Genomic DNA, 20,586 nt, shown 5'->3' on the forward strand with positions numbered 1-20,586 from the left:
CAGGTGTTCGGCTAGTTCTCAGGTTTTTTCACAGACTATTTTTCCACATGTAGCTGTATATTTGTTTTGTCCATCGAAGAGGTGAGTTCGGGTCTTCCTACCCCATCATCTTGAATCTCCTCCTTTGATTTTCTGTTATTGATAAACCCAACTCTGCCTTCACTTGATATACCATTATAAAATAATTATGAATGTATTAAAACCACCCAAAATCCAAACCTGGGACCCATAACCTACTTAAAGGAAATCTTACACTGGAAAATATTTACTGAGGGTCTCAATATTCTAATCAGTCCATTAGGTGCCTTATATATTTGGGCCTACAGCATATGAGATAGATATTATCTCCATGTTACAAATAAGAACCCTGAGGTTATCCAATTTTATAAGATCACATAGCTAGAATGTGCTACAGTGACCCAAATCTGTTTCCTTAGTCCATTTCCCTTTTACACTGAAGTAAACATTGTTTGTAGGGGAGAATTATGCTAATATTGAATTTTTCGTTGTACTCAGTAGGATTGTGGAAGGCAATTCATTGTGGTATGCTTGCTTTACTCCTTGTATAAGGAGTTAGTGCCTCAAAAAATTAAATAGTTAATATTTGATAATCTGGGAGCAGATTAATTATACTGAAGTTGTTGTTAAATTATGAATTTAGTTTTTAGAGCAGTTTTAGGTTCACAGAAAAATTGAGGGGAAGATACAGAGATTTCCCATAAACCCCTGAACTCACACATGCATAGCCTCCCTCACTATCAATATCCCTCACCAGAATGTTACGTTTGTTACAACTGATCAACCTACATGGACATGTCATTATCACATAAAGTCCATGCTTAACACTGGAATTCACTCTGAATGTTATACATTCTGAATGGATTTGGACAAAAGTATAATGACATGTATCCAGTATTATGATATCATACAGAATATTTTCACTGCCCTAAAAATCCTCCTGTTTCATGTATTTATCCCTTCCAAATCCCCTAGTTTTGAAAAAGGAGATAGTTGTTCTTTTGTTGTTATTATGTGATTAATCAGTGTTCTTTAGTATTTTTTATTACCTAAAACTCCTCCTGCAAAAAATGAAAAAGTTATGAAATTGCTGATATCTGTTTTTGACTTACAAAATGGCAGTTTTATATGAGTCACTCTGATGCTAAGGTAAAACCTTGAAGTTTCTATTTATTCCTACTCCTACCCACTCTCACACAATTTGGTGTGTATCATTACAATATCCTTTCTCTGTATGTGTGTATGTACCATAAATAGAATCATACAATATCAGTTCGTTTGCGACTTTGGTTGTTTCTTTAAAAACAGAATTGACTATGTTTTTTTTTAATTAAAACATTTAAAAATTATTATTGAAGTGTAAAAAATTATTGAAGTATAATTGGCATATAATGTTATATTAGCTTCAGGTATACAACTTGATTCTGCAGTTTTATACATTACTCAATGCTCACCCCAATAAATGACTCACCATCTGTGCCTATACAATATTACAGTAGTACTGACTATATTCCCTATGCTGTACTTTTCATCTCCATGACTTATTTTTTGTTTTAATTTTTTTAATGTTTATTTTTGAGAGAGAGAGACAGAGAGATAGAGCATGAGCAGGGGAGGGGCAGAGAGAGAGGGAGATACAGAATCCAAAACAGGCTCCAGGCTCTGAGCTATCAGTACAGAGCCTGATGTGAGGCTCAAACTCACAAACCATGAAATCATAACCTGAGCTGAAGTCAGATGTTTAACCAGCTGAGCCACACAGGGACCTCCTCCATGAGTTATTTATTTTATAAGTGGAATTTTGTACCTCTTAATTTCCTTTATCTATTTCATTCCTCCTCCTACCTCCCTCCCTCCTGGCAACCACCAGTTTGTTCTCTATATTTAAGAGTCTGTTTTTCTGTTTGTTCATTTGTTTTTTATATTTCACGTGTAAGTGAAATCATATGGTATTTGTCTTTGTCTGACTTATCTCACTTAGCATAGTATCCTCTGGTCCATCCATGTTATCACAAATGTTAAGATCCCATTCTTTTTTATTGCTAACATTCCGTTGTATATATGTATATATATGCCACATCTTTATCCACTCATCTATTAATGGACACTAGTGCTGCAATAGACATGGGGGAGCATTTATCTTTTTTTTTTTTTAATATTTATTTACTTTTTGAGAGAGAGAAAGACAGAGTGTGAGCAGGTGAGGGGCAGAGAGAGGGAATCCAAAGCAGACTCCAGGCTCTGAGCTGTCAGCACAGAGCCTGAGGCAGGGCTTCAACTCACAAACCACAGGATCATGACCTGAGCCAAAGTCTGTGGCTTAACTGACTGGGCCACCCAGGTGACCCCGGGGGCATTTATCTTCTTAAATTAATGTGTACATTTTCTTTGGGTGAATACCCAGTAGTGGACTTACTGGATCATATGGTAATTGCATTTTTAATTTTTTGAGGAACTCCATATAGTTTTCCACAGTGGCTGAACCAACTTCCATTCCCTCCAGCGGTGCACAAGGGTTCCCTTTTCTCCACGTTCTCTCCAACACTTGTAACTTCCTGTCATTTTTGATACTAGCAATTCTTACCGGTGTAAGGTGATAATTTATTTTGGTTTTGAGTTACATCTCCCGATGATTAGTGATGTTGAGCATCTTTTCACATGCCCGTTGGCTACCTTTAGTCTTCTTTTAAAAAAATGTCTATTCAGGTGCTCTGCCCATTTTTTAATCAGGTTGTTTATTTTTTTGGTGTTGAGTTGTGTGAGATTGTAACATATTTTGGATATTAGCGCCTTCTCAGATATATGATTTGCATATATTTTCTACCATTCAGGAGTGTCTCTTTTTATTGATTTCCTTTGCTGCGCAGAAGCTTTTTCATTTGATATAGTCCCATTTGTTTATTTTTGCATTTGTTGCCATTGCTTCTGGAGTCAGATCCAGTCAGGAGCTGCTTTGGAGGGGTGCCTGCAGAGGCAGGTGTGTTGAGAGGGGCACACAGTGCTAACAAGGTAGATGGAGAGTGTAGAGCTGGCTCCCACAAATGTCCTGCTGTCTAGATGGGGGGTGGGGGGAGTGAAAGAGAAATGGCACCTGCCAGAACTTTCGCTCCCAGTGAAATCTCCTGTAGATCCTGTGCCTCTGGTACGTCGATAAATCTCCTTCACGTACACACCAGTTTTCAAACTGCTGCTTCTGTGCTGTGTTTTCAGCGGAATTATTTAGTAAGCTGGCCCTTTAAGAGTAGGGACTACAGTTTCCTATTGCCTTAAGGCTCCCCTGGAGTTAAGCCTGTTAATTATGAAGCACCTGGAATTACGCCCTGCTGGTTTTCAGAGACAGAGATTTTAAGGGAACTTTTCTTACCAGTGTGGGTCCTCATTGCCAGGACTGCCTGGGGGGCGGGGGATCTGATCCTCTTGCATTTCCGTGTTTGTGATGTCCAGTCCTATCTGTGATTAGTGCTGCTAGGGGTTTGGTTTCCAATCACATCTCTGCCTTTCTACCCTTTTGTATATGGCCTTCTCTCTATGACTAGCTGTGGAAGGCCTGTTCTGCCTGCCTTTAGGCCATTTTCAGTTCTGTAAATGTAGCTCTGATCCTCCTACTCCACCATCTACTCTCCTTCCTACAATGAGGTTCACTGAAGTGATCTTGGTATATTACCAAAAAACTTAAAATTCTGTTACTCATCTACTGATTTTATAGGTGTTTCTGACGCTACTATGATAAATATCAGTCTGCTTAATTATAGCCTCGGAAATCTCCCCTTTATTCTTTGTTTTATGTTTATAGAAGACCTTTTAAATATAAACACATTTTCAAGGAAGGTGTGCCAGGGTCGACTTAATATCCATGTGAAAGAGTTGTTTACTCTCCAAATGCAATGACTAGATAGCTGCCTAAGCCTCCCTGCCTCAGATTTTTACAGATGGACTTTTGTTTACCTAAAGAGGAAATACGGAAGTCATTTTCTGCTAGAAAAAGGGAGAAAAACCATATTAAAATATAAGTATAAAGCCACCTTACAATTTTATAATTTTTTTGTGTTTATTTATTTTTGAGACAGAGACAGAGCATGAACAGGAGAGGGACAGAGAGGGAGACACAGAATCCGAAGCAGGCTCCAGGCTCTGAGCTGTCAGCACAGAGCCCGGCATGGGACTTGAACTCACGAGCCATGAGATCATGACATGAGCCGAGATCGGATGCTTAAGCGACTGAGCCACCCAGGCGCCCCTACAATTTTAAACATAGTAATTATATTGATACTACCACTGCTACTGTTTCCTCCCATCAGTGTGAATAATGGAGAATATAAAGTGCTTTGTTCTCAATACAACTATGTCCATTTAAACAATAATACTCCATTACATTATTACATATTTAAATTGAATGGTTTATATTAAAATTTTTTCCCAAGTCTTTTTGTGCAACATTTCAACAAAAAGAGGCAAGTTTCTGTTTGTAAGACCGTATCTAGAGATTCTTTCAACGTTTATTTATTTTTGGGACAGAGAGAGACAGAGCATGAACGGGGGAGGGGCAGAGAGAGAGGGAGACACAGAATCGGAAACAGGCTCCAGGCTCTGAGCCATCAGCCCAGAGCCCGACGCGGGGCTCGAACTCACGGACCGCGAGATCGTGACCTGGCTGAAGTCGGACGCCCAACCGACTGCGCCACCCAGGCGCCCCCGTATCTAGAGATTCTTAAAGGAGTTCATTCTATTTTAAGATGAATAATATTATCTAGGGTGTGCATATTTGGACCTCAGTGATTTGCTGCTTGCATACTATGCAGTGCTAATCTTTTCTTGCCTTTCCTCTTCAGACATGGTCCTTGACCAACAAGTAAGCTCAGGTCAGCTCAATGAAGACATACGTCACAGGGTCCATGAGGCACTGATGAAACAGCATCACCACCAGAATCAGAAAAAACTCACCAACAGAATTCCCATTGTTCGTTCCTTTGCTGATATTGGCAAGAAACAATCAGAACCCAATTCCATGGATAAAAATGGTAAATGTTTCTTTATTGTACTCTTTATGTTTATTATAGGTATCTGAAATTTCAAAGTGTCTCTAAATTCTTTAAAATGTATTTTATTTGAAAACATAGTTTTCAATTATTGTAGAATTATTTCTTTTATATAGCTGTATATATATATATATATATATATATATATATATATATATATATATATATAGTCTGATTATCAAGCACCAAACTATAGAAATTTTAACAAAGAATTTAAGTTTCCTGAAATGCTCATGAAAGAACGCAAAAGAACTTTTGTCTAATGAGAAGTTACGTACTCAAATGCAGTGAACGTTAAACCAAGCATCACTTGTATCCCGATCAAAGTCTTAGTCCTTGTTCCACAACTTGAGAATGTAATGTAATGCTTTAAGTTATGGTTGTTTTGGTTAAAATGAATAATGATCACCAGTTATTGTTTGTGGAAAAAAGATACTGATTTCATGTTGTTCATAGTCGGCAAATTCCATGAGAGATTATGATTGAAAAGATCAGCTGGTGGCTCTGCATATATGAAGCCTGATTTCCAACTCGTAGGCTCATTGCTGTTTGCTGTGCTATGTCCACACTGTCCATGGAGCCACATGTACTTCCTATCCACTCACACCACAGAGATGACACCAACCACTGTTTTTTTTAGCAATCATGCCTTACTCCTAGTAGTTTATGCTTGAAACTGTTTTCTCCTTCTTGTGTGGTTTGTTCTCTTCGTGCATCTATTTGAAACCTTCATCATTTGCACTAAGGAAGTTGCTTAGGAATCTCTTGTTGCATCCATCCTGGACATTAGTCTTGTGAAGGAAAATAAAGTTATCATGAGGATGATACGAATTTGTTAAATTTTCATCAGCTATAAAAGTTTCCAGCTTTAAAAGATAAAAAGTTAATAAAAAGTAATTTCAAATGCTTTACTAGACAGACTGATTGCTACAAATGCACTAAAGTACGTATATTACTGCATGGACTATTTTATGTCATTTTACTTCTACTTTCAAAAGCATTAGTGATGCCTTAAATACAAATGCATGAGAATGAGTTCTCTCCACATTTTGCTTTAAATAGGATTTTTAAACCAATTTTCCTACTACTGAATCAAACATATACTTATAAAAAATGCTGTAATAAATCACTGAAGATGGTTAGATGTACTGTTGTTTCAGAGCATAGAACCAGTTCTTAATGGCAAAATGATTTTTGAAATACTTATTTGATTTTTAAAAGACGCTTCAATAACAATGTAGGTCATTGTCATTATAAAGCAGTGTGTAGTTGTGCATATACAGGTATCCCCTGCTTTCTAAAAGTTCCCATTATGCCACTTGACTTTTATGAAAGACTTACATTAGTGCCTGTTTTCACTAACCAAAACAAATCCGAAGAGGATTTTTTTTTACGAAAAAAGCTATTACTGTACTAATGTAGGTCTTAAAAGTGAAGTGGCATAAGGCAAACTTCCACAAAGTGGGGGATGCTCTTCATGCATTTTAGCTTATAAAAGGTTTCATAGGAACACTTTACTTTTGCATAGCGATGGAAACCTGTAAAAAGTTTAGTAAAGCTCTTTATGACATATACCAGCTTGTATTTGTAGATTTCACTGGGCATTTTGGGAATTTATAACTTACTTTGAATCATAGCGCATATTTAAAATATATTCATATTCTAAATCATAATTTGCTTTAAAATATGTTATACATAAAAATGACGAAATGAAGCTTTTATATTCTGAGGCAATCTAAATGTAGTACTTTTATTATGCTTATAATACTAGTACTTATTTCTGTGTGATGATATAAAAAAAACAGACTCAGATATTTACTAATTTTCACATTGGGCTTATATCTACATGATTCTAAAGATCTTATTAAAATATTTCTGTGAACTAATTCTCTACCAATATAAGCACATTTTAAAAATTCTGCCTTCATTTCATTACTTTTAATAGAAATCATACCATAAAACGTATGTCTATAAGAAGGACATGTGTTTATTTAAAAATTCAAGGCTTGTGGGCTGTGAACTAGCCATAATTTATATTTGAAATTTTCCTGGGGATGATGTTTACTATAAAATAATTTTATTGCATTTGTTCTTGGAGGGAAGAAGGTAATGAATTTACTGGATGATTAATTTATTGTAATATCATGTAGACTAGACACACTACTTGTTATTGCTTTAAACTATAATTCTCTATAATTCTATAATCTATCTATCTATAGACATATCTATATATCTCTATAGATCTGTCTACCTAGATAGATAGATTTGGAAGGATGGGATATGATATAGATAGATAGATCTATAGAGATATATAGATATATAGAATTCTGTAATAGTTCTATAATGATAGAATTATAATCAAGAATTATAGCCTTGAATCACAAGTCCAAGTATACACACAAAGGAATACAAGGTTTTCTGAAAGCCTACTTTTTGCTTTACTGAGGCAAATGCTTAGTTTTTCTGAAAACTAAAATATGAGTAGTTCTGAAGTGATTCTGTCACTGTCTGTATAATCAGCCTTTATCTAAAGCACATAGAGATCTCTCTGAGGCACACATTAGGGTAATAAAAACTTAGAAACATTTCTTTTTTTTTTGAAACATTTCTAATAAGATTCATATACCCAATTAAGTATTGTTGTAAAGTATGCTGTCAGAAATGGTTTTCTAAGCCTGGGCTTATAACACCTCCTTGTGACTCTGTTTTGCTTCTTCATACACTTTGCATAATTATGTGTGTTGAGAATTCTGAAAATATGTATAGACTTCACCAATTTAGAAATAAATCTCCTATCCAGAAGTGAAAAAAAGTGTGAAAGACCTTTATTACTAAGGTTCTCAATCTACTTAGGAACTCTAAAAACTGACAAATTCTAGATAAACAAATCGAAATTCATAGCCATAAATATAGATTTGACATTATTTCAACATATGCAAAAGGGATTTATTTTTTTGTGCAGTAGTACAGAGAGATGCAAAACGATTTCAAGAAATCCAAAAGGGTGAAAATAATATTCTTATTATTAAGAAAAAAATCTCTTCAGCAGGGAATTGCTTGTAAAAAGATTGACTTTTTTCTTTTTAAGATTATAGAATAGGAAGTAAATGGAAAGCGGGTTTTATAGAAACTTGAAAACTAACGTTTTCCTTCGCCATCATAGGGATAGAAATAAGCCCCCTCTTATTTAATATACTTTCACTTTTGAGGCAAAACAGTTGAAATTCCCTCAAAAATGAGCTGATATTTATGTAAAGAAGTCTAAACGAGTCATATTAGATAAGGTTTCTGCTGCCTTAATTGACTTTTCCTTGAGCATATTACCTTGGTAGTAATCCCAAGGGTTAATTAAATTCAGTATTTCAGTCTGAGTTTCACGTGCGGATCTTCCCCATGTCATAGATTTAATTTGCAAGATAGTGATTTCCCAGCTCCTCTCTTCCCCAAGTGTGCACTATTTTGTTCATAACTTTTTTTTAGAGATTTGTGATAATTTGTCGGTCTCACCTCTAAATATGTTAGCTTTACTTTTTTGTGTAATTTTTTTCTTGGTGTTTTGCACATTCTCTTAAGGGCCAAGATACAGGATGCTATGGATCCACCATGCATTTTAATGCCACCATGCTGTGTTTAACTTTCACTTTTCATTAAGCATCAAAACTGTGAGAATTAAATGTCTGATTCTGATGTTTCAATAAAAAGTGACAGTTACATTTGGCAAAACAACAGCAAAAAATAATAGAAAAATAATATCTTCTTTAACATTAAAACCCTGAAAAAGATATGGGTAGAAAGTACTCAGAGTAAATATATCAAGAATACTCAAAGAATTCCTTGAAACCAGAAGGACTTTCTAAAAATAAAAATAAGACTTTTGTATTAAATGCTCTGCAAAGTAAAAATATCAGGATATATATTTATCATTTAGGTCATGCATTTGGTTACATTTTGAGACATTTGGATTACAAATTTAATATCGAGTATTATTACCCTACTGATAACGTTTACATTTTTAAAAATAATTTGAGACTCTTAGTTTGCTCAGGTGTAGGCTTTTCTCATTCCACTGTGTTCTACTAATAATCTAACCCTATTTCTTTTCCTTAATATATCTTTTCTCCCCCCCCCCCCCATTATGAATACTTTCCAGTTGTATCTTTTATTTAGGATCTCAAAAGGAGTTACAGAGCAGAGGGTCTCTGACTTACTTTCAAAACCATAAATGACTGGAGAACATTTAGATTTGGAAGGATGGGATATGAGTTGATTCTTTAGGCCTGCATAGATTCCAGCTCTTAAAATAATGTACACATGTGTATTGTGAATGATTTTTATTTATGGCTTTTGGAAACCAGTTTTATTGCCTTATAATCTCTTCTTTTTCCAAATGCTGTACTTTTTATTTTCATACATATAATGCTATTATGTGTTTAGATATTTATATGCTTTCATGTTTTTTAAATACTGTGGTCTCATAAGTAAGATACCAAAAATTTTAAAATTATATCTCATAATGTTCTATCTTTGAAGAAAAAAAAACTAGACCTATAATTCTTACACTTGATCTTAGCCAAAAGACCAAGAAACGATAGACTTATAATTCTTAGAATTACTTGAGAGAAAACATGTTGAAGATTTATGTAGGTGACAGAAGTAAACATTGTATAATAAAGATATTTTCCATTGTTCCAAAAAAAAATCAAGGTGACTGGACACAGTGATGGTTCTGTTAAGAGGCTATATTGCTACTGAGTTTTGAAATATCGAGAGTTGATATTAACAGCAAAAATATATCTAATATGATGTGTTTAAATTTGTTCTTTCTTATGTTAATTATTTTCAGGCATACTAATTTTTCTCGAAGTTTAATTATGTGCATACTTTTTATGTTTTTGAAATGTAGCTCACCTAATCAACATTTTCTAAATATTTAGCCTTTCTTTCTTCATGTTTTCTATTCCCATGAATAAATGTATTGTTACACATGTATGTAACTTTGTCATTCATCTTTATATTTCTTTATTTTGCTCTGTCTTGTGTCTGTCTCTAACAGGCTCATCTCATCTCTGTACCTCCCTCATCTCCTACCCCTTGGGTACTCTAAATGCGTTGAAGGTTTCTGAGGTAGTGTAAATCAGCTTGGTCTCTAGGTTAATAGTAACGTACCTTTATGTCTTCATCCCAGTTTCCTTCAATACACATGAGTTTCAGTGGATTAAGCAGTAGCAGATAATGGGATACTTGAGCAATGTATTATTCTCCTCTTGATTTGAATTTGGCCACATAGAAATGTAAAAGTTGCTGTTTGACAATACTTACATACATAATTTATTTAAAGAAGAAGAAAACTATAGGTAAGGGATTAACTGAGTTAATATAATGCTTAACAGATATTTTGAGAATGTATTTTACAGTTGTGTTTCCATAATGAGATAGTTTAATGACAGTGACATCACTTGAAGTTTAAAAAAAATGGTACCTTTGATATAATCTCATGTTCCTTCCTCACAACTTTATGAAGAGGGAAATAACTATGCCAGTCTCACAATGGACTTAATGAAAAATTTATGAAGTAACAAGTAGAAAGGCAGAGCTTTCATTTTCTAATTAGTAGTTACTTGAATTACTCTCAGTTTTCTCCTAAGCTTGTCCCACATCTTTTACACTTTACCTTGGAAAAATTCATGGTCTATAACCACTTGTTATCTGGCTGATATATGCTCCCTCATGGAAGCCCAGAGGAAAAAATGAATTCATGACTCAAAGGAAAATTAATTCAAGCAGTTGCTAAAATGAGTACTACGTACTATGCACTTTAATTAATAAGATGTATGACAAATATTAAAATTTTGGATTTAAGTGGTGAACTAGTTGAGTTTAAAAGCCTAGAAAAATAAACATATATAGGATGAAGTTAGGTGTCTGAAATGTTTACATTGAAATAGTCATGACCATTTCCTAGTTAATACTAATGGTGTCCACTTTTCATTAGTTTTTGGATAATTTACTCTAAATATAATTAGGTTATGAGTCAATAAATGTCTCCTTTTTTTGGATAGTCATCTTCATGCCTCAAAACTATTGACGTAATTATAATAACAGATGTGATTAAATATGGCAATGACATTTATTTATAGGATACATTAATGTGGATAGTGGTCAATGGGCAAAATGAAGGTAATATTAAGAAATAGACAAAAACGTGTATGTTCGCAAGCATTGTGGCATTGTGATTAGAAAAAGTATCATAAAAAAATAGCATTCATAAAGCTTCCACACACATATGTGAGTGCTAATCCTAACTTTATACAATTTTTTCCTGGCAGTGAAAATATCCTAGCAAATTCTTTGTTATTTTTTTAGAAAACATTTTCACTTTTGGTTGAAGGTACAGTCCTCTACCTGAAAATTGTCATTCTGTGAATTACTATTGTTTGAAACATCAGAGAGAAAATAAGGAATGCCCTTTCAAAACCTGATTTTTCTTATATAACAGTATTTAAGTTAACAAAAGTTGTCTTGAAATCCAAGCCCAACCCCCTTCTTCTGAAAGTCAATAATTGTTGGAATAAAGTAAAGAGATCATTGTTTACAAAGATAAAGACTATAGTTTTAGAATTTATTTTGATTTATGGAATTTTTGGTCATCCAATAGACTATGATTCATAATTTGTTTTATATATATATATATATATATATATATATATATATATATATATATATATGGGAATATAGATGGATCTAGATATAGAACAATATTTTAAGCCCCTTAAAGGCTTCTCTCTTTTCAAAATAACCCAAACTAAACTTGTCATTTTAATTTTTAAATAATAATATCTATACACTTTTTTTGCATCCTGCCAAGTTTTCAGATGCTGCCTTGAAGATAAACATATTTAATGTCTATTGTTTCAGTTTAACAAATTAACATACATATTAAGAAAAAAAATTTGGAGTCCTCTTTAAACTTTGCAGGACTGATGATGTGATTAAATATATTTATTACTAATATTTACTACTATTATTTAACTATTACCTCTGAAATGTAAAATATATCAAATTTGTGGTTTATATTTCTATATCATAGGCCAGTAGTTTCTATGCCTTTTTCCTGTGTCAGCATACATTCTGTACACATCTGTAGAATCTAGAACTTGCAAGTAATTTCCTGTCATCATCTACTCTGTCTCCTGGTAATTAAAACTGTCCACTAGGTCATTATCCATATCACTTCAAATAGTCATAGAAATAGAACTCGAATCTCTTCCTGATTACCACCTTTATGAGATAATATTTTGTAAAATTTTCATCACCTTAGAACAAGAATAGCATAGAGAACAATGAATCTCAAAATGTTAATATTTATAAGAGGAAATACTAGTGCCCGTGTTTAAAAGATATCACATGAGCTGGAGTTAATTTATAAAATATTCTGCTTTTAAAGTATATATGTGAAAACATAGGCTATCCAGTTTATTCAGATATTAAGTTATGGCGCACTGTCTATCCCATAAAATCTCTTTGAAGTTGGTGACTTCGCATTGGGTTGACTCTCTTTTTGCATGTATTTACTGATCGAATTAAATAATTGTCCCTCCATGTAGTTTTAAACCACATGAAATAAACTATTATAAGAAAGCTGATATATGTTTATTTAATTTTTCCATGCCTTGAATGTCACCACTCAATTTTATACAACATTCAGTAAATTTAGGTTTAAATACATCTAATGTTCTAATTCATGAAAATATGGAGAAATGATGTGAAACTGGTGATTGAAGACATCTGTTAGCACAAATGCATTATGTAAAAGGTTTTTTTAAGATTACGGTTATTATTTTGAGAATGATAAATGAAATGGCTGCTAATGAAAAGTTCACAGTCATAGCTGCACAGTGCAGTTAGAAATGGGAGAATGAAAATAACTGATGCAGCTTAAATCTGTTATTTCTCTGAAGTTCCTATTTTTCTTGGAATATGATATAATCAGAATGTGCACACATAGTTTGAGGTAAATTCACTTGAAAATTCATTTTTAAAATCTTCACCAAACATATTATTTTACTTTGTTTAGCGAAAGCAGAGAGATATTTAAGTTTTGGAAGAACCTTAAGTCCATTACTTTCTGGCAATATAACAATTTTAAAATAAAAAAAATTGTACCTATTAATAAATGACCACTGCCTGAGAGCCTTAACAGTTCCCAAAACAAAATTCTAGTAATATTTGAAAGTAAATTATTAGTATTTTAAGTCACACTTGGTAATTTCTAGGTAACGAGGAGTAAGTGGGATTTCAGGAGAGAGTTTAAAGAAAAGGTCTATTTGTCTATATACTAGGAGTTTAGAGAAGTCCAGATAAGCACAGACTCTAGTAACTAGAAAAGATGAGAGTAAAGGTGAACTTTGAATAAAATTGGGATTTAGGTAGATACAGAGAAGAGGCGGGCAGAGAGGAGAGAGTACTCCTAAGACTGAGGAGAATAATAGCAGTAATTTGGAGTCATGAGTTATGGTCATAAATATGGTCAAGGCTTCAAAGCTGGTTCGTCATTACTGATTTCCCAGCAAAACTAACAAGTGAGGATAGGGAGAGATTTTGGAAGCAGAAGAAAGACACAAGTGAAATTAAGCAGAGTTAGTTAATTTTTATCATTTAATTGCAGAGTTTGGGTAGATTTCAGATAAGTTGTGATTGAAAAAGATGTTTCATATTTAGTGAACTGGAATTTAAATACACATTGTCACATCCCCTCCTCTACTGTCCATTTATTTAACTAATGTCACAATCTTCCTAATGGGAAAAAGACTACAAAGTAATGAGGTTGCTGGTTGGTGTTAATGGAAGACTAATGCAATTCAAGGTTATTGATCTTTTCCCATGCAGACCAATATCAGTACGCTTATATAATTGTGTAGTAACAAGGATAAAATCATATTCAAAGTGTTAGTACTGAGTAAGAGAAGGGTATTTCTAATTGGACCTCTCATATAGAAATCTCTAAGTGTTATTGTCAAAGAATTTTTTCTCATTGTTTTTTTCAGATGCACTAGAAGTCATCAATAAGTTGTGTACTTTTCAGATATTTCCCTTAAAAAAAACTTTACATTTAAAATTCTTCAGGTTGAGCTTAAGTCATAATAGATATCTATCCTTTCATGAATATATGTCATCTATACCTGTCATTAGTTTTGGATGAAATTTAGAAATCAGTGATGTTTCCAAACCAGGATTAGATTTAAATATTTTGTAGCTGATTTTCTTTATAGAGAATAACTTTTAGTTATTGAGTTTTAATCTAAGAATTGGCTTTCTTTTTCTTGACTGAATTCTCCCATTTCTATCTGTAACTAATAAATAAGAGTTTTGTATTGATATAGATCTATTTATATTGACCTTTCATGCTTACCTCATAAACTCATTAAGAAACCTCTGTTAGCCTAGATTAATTCATTTTTCACTCAATCTGTCTAGAATTTTGTAAGTAATTGTTTGTATTCTGTAATAACAATTTCTTTTAGCAGGTCAGGTTGTTTCTCCTCAGTCTGCTCCAGCCTGTGTTGAAAATAAAAATGATGTGAGCAGAGAAAACAGCACTGTTGACTTTAGCAAGGTAAGCTTTTCTCTCTCTCATTTAAGTAAGCTGCTGAATTATTACTAGACATTACTACCCATTTTAAGAGGTGTTGACACAACTTTTTGCATGCGCTGTTTTGGTTTCTTAGCCAAAGCTTGATCCTGTAATAGATGATGTTAGCATTTAAGTTCACATGTAACATTTTGCTTATTCACAAAACATTACACAAAAAATGTGTAATTTTTATGTACCATCTTCAGGTTTCAGCCACTTGGTATAATGTATCTCCTGTAGAAAGAAAGATGACTTCACAGACAATATCACAGAAGTTTATTGATGAAGAGTTTTGCTGGTTATTCTTTTTCAAAATCATTTTTCCTCTGTGGAAAAACAAATCATATGAAGATTCATCATGGTAATATAGCAAGGCATTAGTGTAGGGAAACACTAGAATATAATAAGGCAACAGAATTTTGAATAAAAACATGATAAAAACTGCCTCTGTTGGGGGATACATCTAAGTAGAGACAATTCAAATGAAATCATTTACCTGAACGTATTCTAAGAAAATAGAATACATGTGATTTTGGTCAGCAAATTCTTGACATTGTATATGTGCTATTGTAGGTTATGGCAAACTAATGCTTGAACAGGAAAGAGGAGTTTCCCTGTTAACGAAAACTAAAACGAGTCAACAATCCTCTTTATCTGAGTGGCTGAAACAGTCCTAACCCAGAGTGATTTCTTTTCCCCCTAAAATGCTTAGCACTGGCAATCACTTTAACAGTGGGAGGAGGTGGGAAAGGGAGGCAGAGCAGAGGAAGTTGCCTGCATCAAGCTTCTGAAGATTAATGGCCATTAGCTCCTTGTTGCTGTTTCAGAATGCCTCTGCCAATGCCCAAGTGGCCTAGGTCTAGTCATGTGCATGTTCTCCCTCTGGTGCCTGGCGAAGTCTCCGTGGGAGCATGGTGTACCAGCTTAAGTCTGTTAATTATGCGTGCAGGGACTGGGAGGCCAACAAAAGGGGCATACTAGTCCCTGTGGGATGAAACAAAGGCATGAAAAAGGACCTCCACACCAGCAAGAGAGAGAGGTGAGGGCACACTCGGGCTATGTTTCTCCAGTGGTTCAAAGCTCATTTCACTGTATGGAGGCATGTGATTCAAATATTAAGCCAGTTCAAATGTATTCCATCTGCCGCTCCAAAAAACACATCTTTTTAAAGCATCACATCTTCATTCATCTGCAAGTTGGAACAAAATTGTCAGAAACTGCCATACATTTAATTTCTGAAATTCTTCATTTGAAACAATATCTTAAAAGCAGTGACATAAAAAGTTGCTTACCTATTTATGCAGGCACTAACAGTATAACAAGGGCGTATTTAACATTCTCAAAAACAAGGATAATAAATCACATCCTTTCAAATAAACTACCTTTTAACTTGTTTAAAGGATATAACCCCTTGACACTGAATTTTATATCTCCATATCATTTTGCTTTTAGGTCTCTGACCTATCTTTGCAGCCTTCACCAATGCTTTATCACATTTGAAAGCAAATGAATACTGCCCGTTGGAGACAGTAGTCTTATGTTCAGGTCCCCCAAAACAATTAGAACTACAGAAGAGAGAAAAGATATACATTCTTTCCTTTAACCCTTTTCTTCCTTATTACATTTCCAATCGCTGGTCCATTTCATCTTTTAACAGGCAGGTGAAATTTTTATAGCCCTCTACTCAGTGCCAACCATCTATATTCCTCATGGGGCACTGGAAAGAACGTGGCTTTTGAGGAAGAGAATCAGTTCATGAATTCTAACTCCAGCATTTATAAGCGATCTGATCTTGGAGAAGTTCTCTGAACTTCAGCTTCCTTGTTTGTAAAATAAGAATAACAATACCTATTTATAATTTTGTTGTAAAGATTAAATGAGAATATATACACAGAGCCTGGCAGAGTGCTGAGCATATAGTAGATGTTCAGTAAAATGTGGCTGCTGTAGTTGTTGTTGTTGTTAATATTAGTGGAAATAGTAGTATCAAAAATAAATACTAGACCAGAATATAATATATTTTGGTCTTCTCTGGATGTCTCATGCCTTGAACAGTGCTTGAGATGTATTTGTTGAATAAATCCTATGAGATTTAATAGAATTTAAGCCTTTAGTTCTGGAACTTTTTTCCAAGTAATACTTTTTACCTTATAAACTGGGAGGGCGGAGTAATAGGGTTGGGGAAAATCAAATGTGATCCATCATTATGGAAATAAATTTTCATGCCAGATTTTATAGGTACATGAGGTAAAGTTTTTTTTGTTTTTGTTTTGTTTTGTTTGTTGTTATTTTTAGCTCTAATGACTTCACTTTGATAGTGAATTTGCTCAAAGCTCGGCTAGTCTCCAGGTTACTGTGTCTATGTAAATATTTAAGCTTTAATGTTTAGATTCCAAAACCCATTAGAATTTTGAGATGTTAAGGACATGTGACTTGATCCTATATCTTTGGTGTATTCCATCTACATTAAAAAAATTTTTTTTAATGTTTATTTTTGAGAGAGAAAGAGACAGAGCGTGAGCAGGGGAGGGCCAGAGAGAGAGGGAGACACAGAATCTGAAGCAGGCTCCAGGCTCTGAGCTGTCAGCAGAGAGCCTGACACGGGGCTCGAACTCATGAACTGCAAGATCATGACCTGAGCCGAAGTCAGACGCTTAACCAACTAAGCCATTCAAGTGCCCTCAATCTACATATTTTTAACCCTTCCAATGGATAAGCTCACTAAATTCATTAACTTAAGGAATGTTTTTGAACATAATCTGAGTTATCAGGTTTTTGCTTCCCATAATGCTTTTAAAAAGCAGATGTGTGAAAACACTCCATATCTCTTTGTTTTTTAAACTGACATGGAGATGACTATTTTAGTGTTTCTCAGATGTTGGTAATGTTTCTTTTATTTCAAAAGATCCAAAGAGGACTTCATATTATTTTCTATGTAGAGAGAACTTTCCTCTGCATCTGTCTTTAGTATGTGAAACATACTACAGTGAGTTGGATTATTAAATCCCTGAACAGTAGAAAACCTTGGAAATCTTCTCATTTAGAAAGTGAGAAAGCTGAATCCCAGAGAGAGTAAGAGAGCTGCTCAAGATCACTGGCTGGTTAGTGTCACAACACCATTTCTCCCCCAGAGAATCCCTATTAATTTTCTTGTGCTTTCTATAATGGCCTTAAGACTTAAGCTTTCTCCCTGAAGTCCCATCAGCATTTCCTTCCCGTCTCAGCATGTGGCTTGTCCAGACACTTCTTGTTTCACCATGATCTTCTGTCTAACCTTGTTCCCTAGAGATATACCTGTTTCTCACCCACGGCTAAAGTACAAAATGCCCAGCATAAAGCATCTTTCCCTTCTCAGCATAAAGGTCTGGAGAGCCCAGAAGCCTGAGTGTACATCCATATTCATAAGAGTATAGCTTGATTTCTTCAAGGTCCTGTTCAGAGAACAAGAAAATCCCAGGGTTTCTTTATGTTCATTCCAAGTGTTTGAGTCCACTTGAGGATTGTCTTGGAGACAATTGTTATATTAAAAGGTTTTATTGTCAGATAAGGTTCTTATGAACAGTATATTAGCACAAATACAAAAATATAGGGCTAATCCAGGAACAATATAATATGTAATTGTATAATGCAATAATATAATTAGATGATGTGTTATATAATCTCTTACCCCCAAATATATGACTACTCCAAGAATAATAGAATGTAATGAGTATAATATAATGGCTACTCCAGATAAACTATAAGTTATTACATTTCAAAGCAAAAGATAAATTTGCTAAACCTCAAATTCTGTGTGTTTTAATGTTTTTTCTAAACAACAGACATAAATCAAGATATATTAGGTATTATGTAATACAAAAATAATTCAAATGCTAGGACCATATATTTCCTTTTGTAAATTTGACTATTTTTAGCACACTATGTACTCCTTAATTAATTAAATTTCATCTTAAGGCATTTATTTGTATGATTGCCACCAGTCTGAGGCACAGACTTCAATGGTGAAGCCTATGACATTTGCCAAACAATAAATAAACTTATAGAAAGTTTTGGGTGGAATTTAAATTTCTCAGTAAAGTTATGATGGCTATTACCAATATAATTCCTATTTATCATTTGTAGATTTTCTTTAAGAGCTTTTTTCTTAGTTTAAATTTTGTTCCAGTGTATTAACATTGTATAATTGTTATTTCCATTGGGAGAAAAAAACTTTGTTGTTTGTTAGGCTCTAAAAGACTTATGAAGATGAAACAATACTATGTTTTTCTCACAGGGCTAATAGTGTATCTTTTATTCCCTTCTTGAAAATGTATGCATTATCATAAAATTGTAAAGCATTACCAATTTAAGGCATTTTCAAAGTGTGCATTTCTTCTAGCTAGAAAAATAAATACAAAAATATGATAAAAATTCCCATGAAATTTAACCTTCCAGTATTAAGGTAAATAAATACTTTGTATCTATAAATTAAGGATTCTATAAAAGGAAAATATTTAGCATATGATATCCCAATGTATATGTTTTATGAGTTTACAGATTTATATTTGGAAGTATATTTGTAGTTTGAAAATTTTGCAATTTATAATACTTGTCATAATTTTTTATAGGCAGTTTTGGTTTGTTAAATCATTTTTCTTTTTCTTTAAAATAGAACATTGGTTCTGTTTACTATTTTTAGTGGAGTACTGAAGATTATTTTTATGTTTAATCCTTGTGATAAAATGTATACGTCACATAATAGGATTTATGTTTTATGACACTCATATCTTACAGAAAAATTAAGTAGTTATAATCCTTCCAAATAGCTATGCTGAGGTCTTGATTTCTGACAGCAGCATATTAAATGTAGTCACTACAGTCTGGCGGTGGACTTCCTAAGGTCCTCATCCAAAAGTTTTAATTTTTTTCATTGTAAACTTCTCAGAAAAAATCTTTTCAAATCATTAAATTTGCAAAAGAAAAAAAATCCAAGCCTCACCTATATTTACTGAAGCTCTTTTCTCTCTTCGCACCTATTCTGACTTTGATCTTGGGCCCCCATTTCATTCACATGAGAGCATAAACCAGTTACTATAGCAGATATACTCTTACTCTCCCTACAAAAAGGTATCTATAAAAAGCAACTGAAATGAATTAGAAACAAGAAATAGGCCTTGTGAAATTGACTTTAAAGTCATTGCTTAGTTTCCACTGAGGCCCTGACCATTAAAAATTGATATTTACTTTTGAGAGTGTTTTACAATCATTTTTCAGACTTCGCCTTTTAAGCATTTTTTCTTGTAAATGATCGCTTTTGTTTTGTGTTCATTCATTTCAACCACAGACATCTCATATCAGAAATTCGACTCTGCCCGTTCAGCAACGTCAAATGTTAATACATTTATTGTTTTCTTTACTTTGCTATATTTAAATTCTAATGTCTGATGAGAAATGAAAATTGAAGAGTGGTCAGGCCAAGTATAGAATGTGAAGGATATAGAAAAACTAGAAGAAAGATAGACTAAAATCATAATTTATACTGTAAAGAGAAACATGATTATATTTCTTTTGAAATAGGCATATTTTGAATATTAGTTGAAATATTTTGTCACAAAATTAAGATAATGTAATATAAAAATATTTAAGCCTATTGGCAAATACTATTTAAATGATGATTAAAATATATTCATCTAATTGAGCACATATGCTTTTCTCCCTGAAAATTTCAAGATTGCTGATGCTGAAGAAGCTTCTTTTAAAAACATTGAATAGAGAAACTAGAGTATTCACCTTCTATATGAGAACTTCGAAAAACACACAAGAAGAAAGTTATTATTTTTAAAGGGCAAATGAGATGTTTAACTATGTTAAAACTTGATTTACATATTATTTATATAAGTTATATTTATTTCACCTATGTTT

At 33.5% G+C, this 20,586-nt stretch overlaps 1 protein-coding gene across 7 annotated transcripts in view; it reads left to right on the forward strand.

Moving 5' to 3' along the window:
- Positions 1 to 20,586, forward strand: part of SLC4A10 (solute carrier family 4 member 10) — a 299,064-nt gene that overhangs the window by 176,777 nt on the left and 101,701 nt on the right. For 4 of the 7 annotated variants that reach the window (XM_045480001.1, XM_045480002.1, XM_045480003.1 and 1 more), the window contains exons 6-8: positions 4,848 to 5,036; positions 14,576 to 14,667; positions 15,635 to 15,724. In XM_045480001.1, the coding sequence (XP_045335957.1) occupies positions 4,848 to 5,036; positions 14,576 to 14,667; positions 15,635 to 15,724 (371 nt within the window). The remainder of the gene's footprint in view (positions 1 to 4,847; positions 5,037 to 14,575; positions 14,668 to 15,634; positions 15,725 to 20,586) is intronic. The other 3 variants (XM_045480000.1, XM_045480004.1, XM_045480005.1) reach the window with 3 other exon arrangements.

This window comes from Leopardus geoffroyi, chromosome C1, assembly GCF_018350155.1.
Source record: "Leopardus geoffroyi isolate Oge1 chromosome C1, O.geoffroyi_Oge1_pat1.0, whole genome shotgun sequence".
In the NCBI taxonomy this organism is placed as follows: domain Eukaryota; kingdom Metazoa; phylum Chordata; class Mammalia; order Carnivora; family Felidae; genus Leopardus; species Leopardus geoffroyi.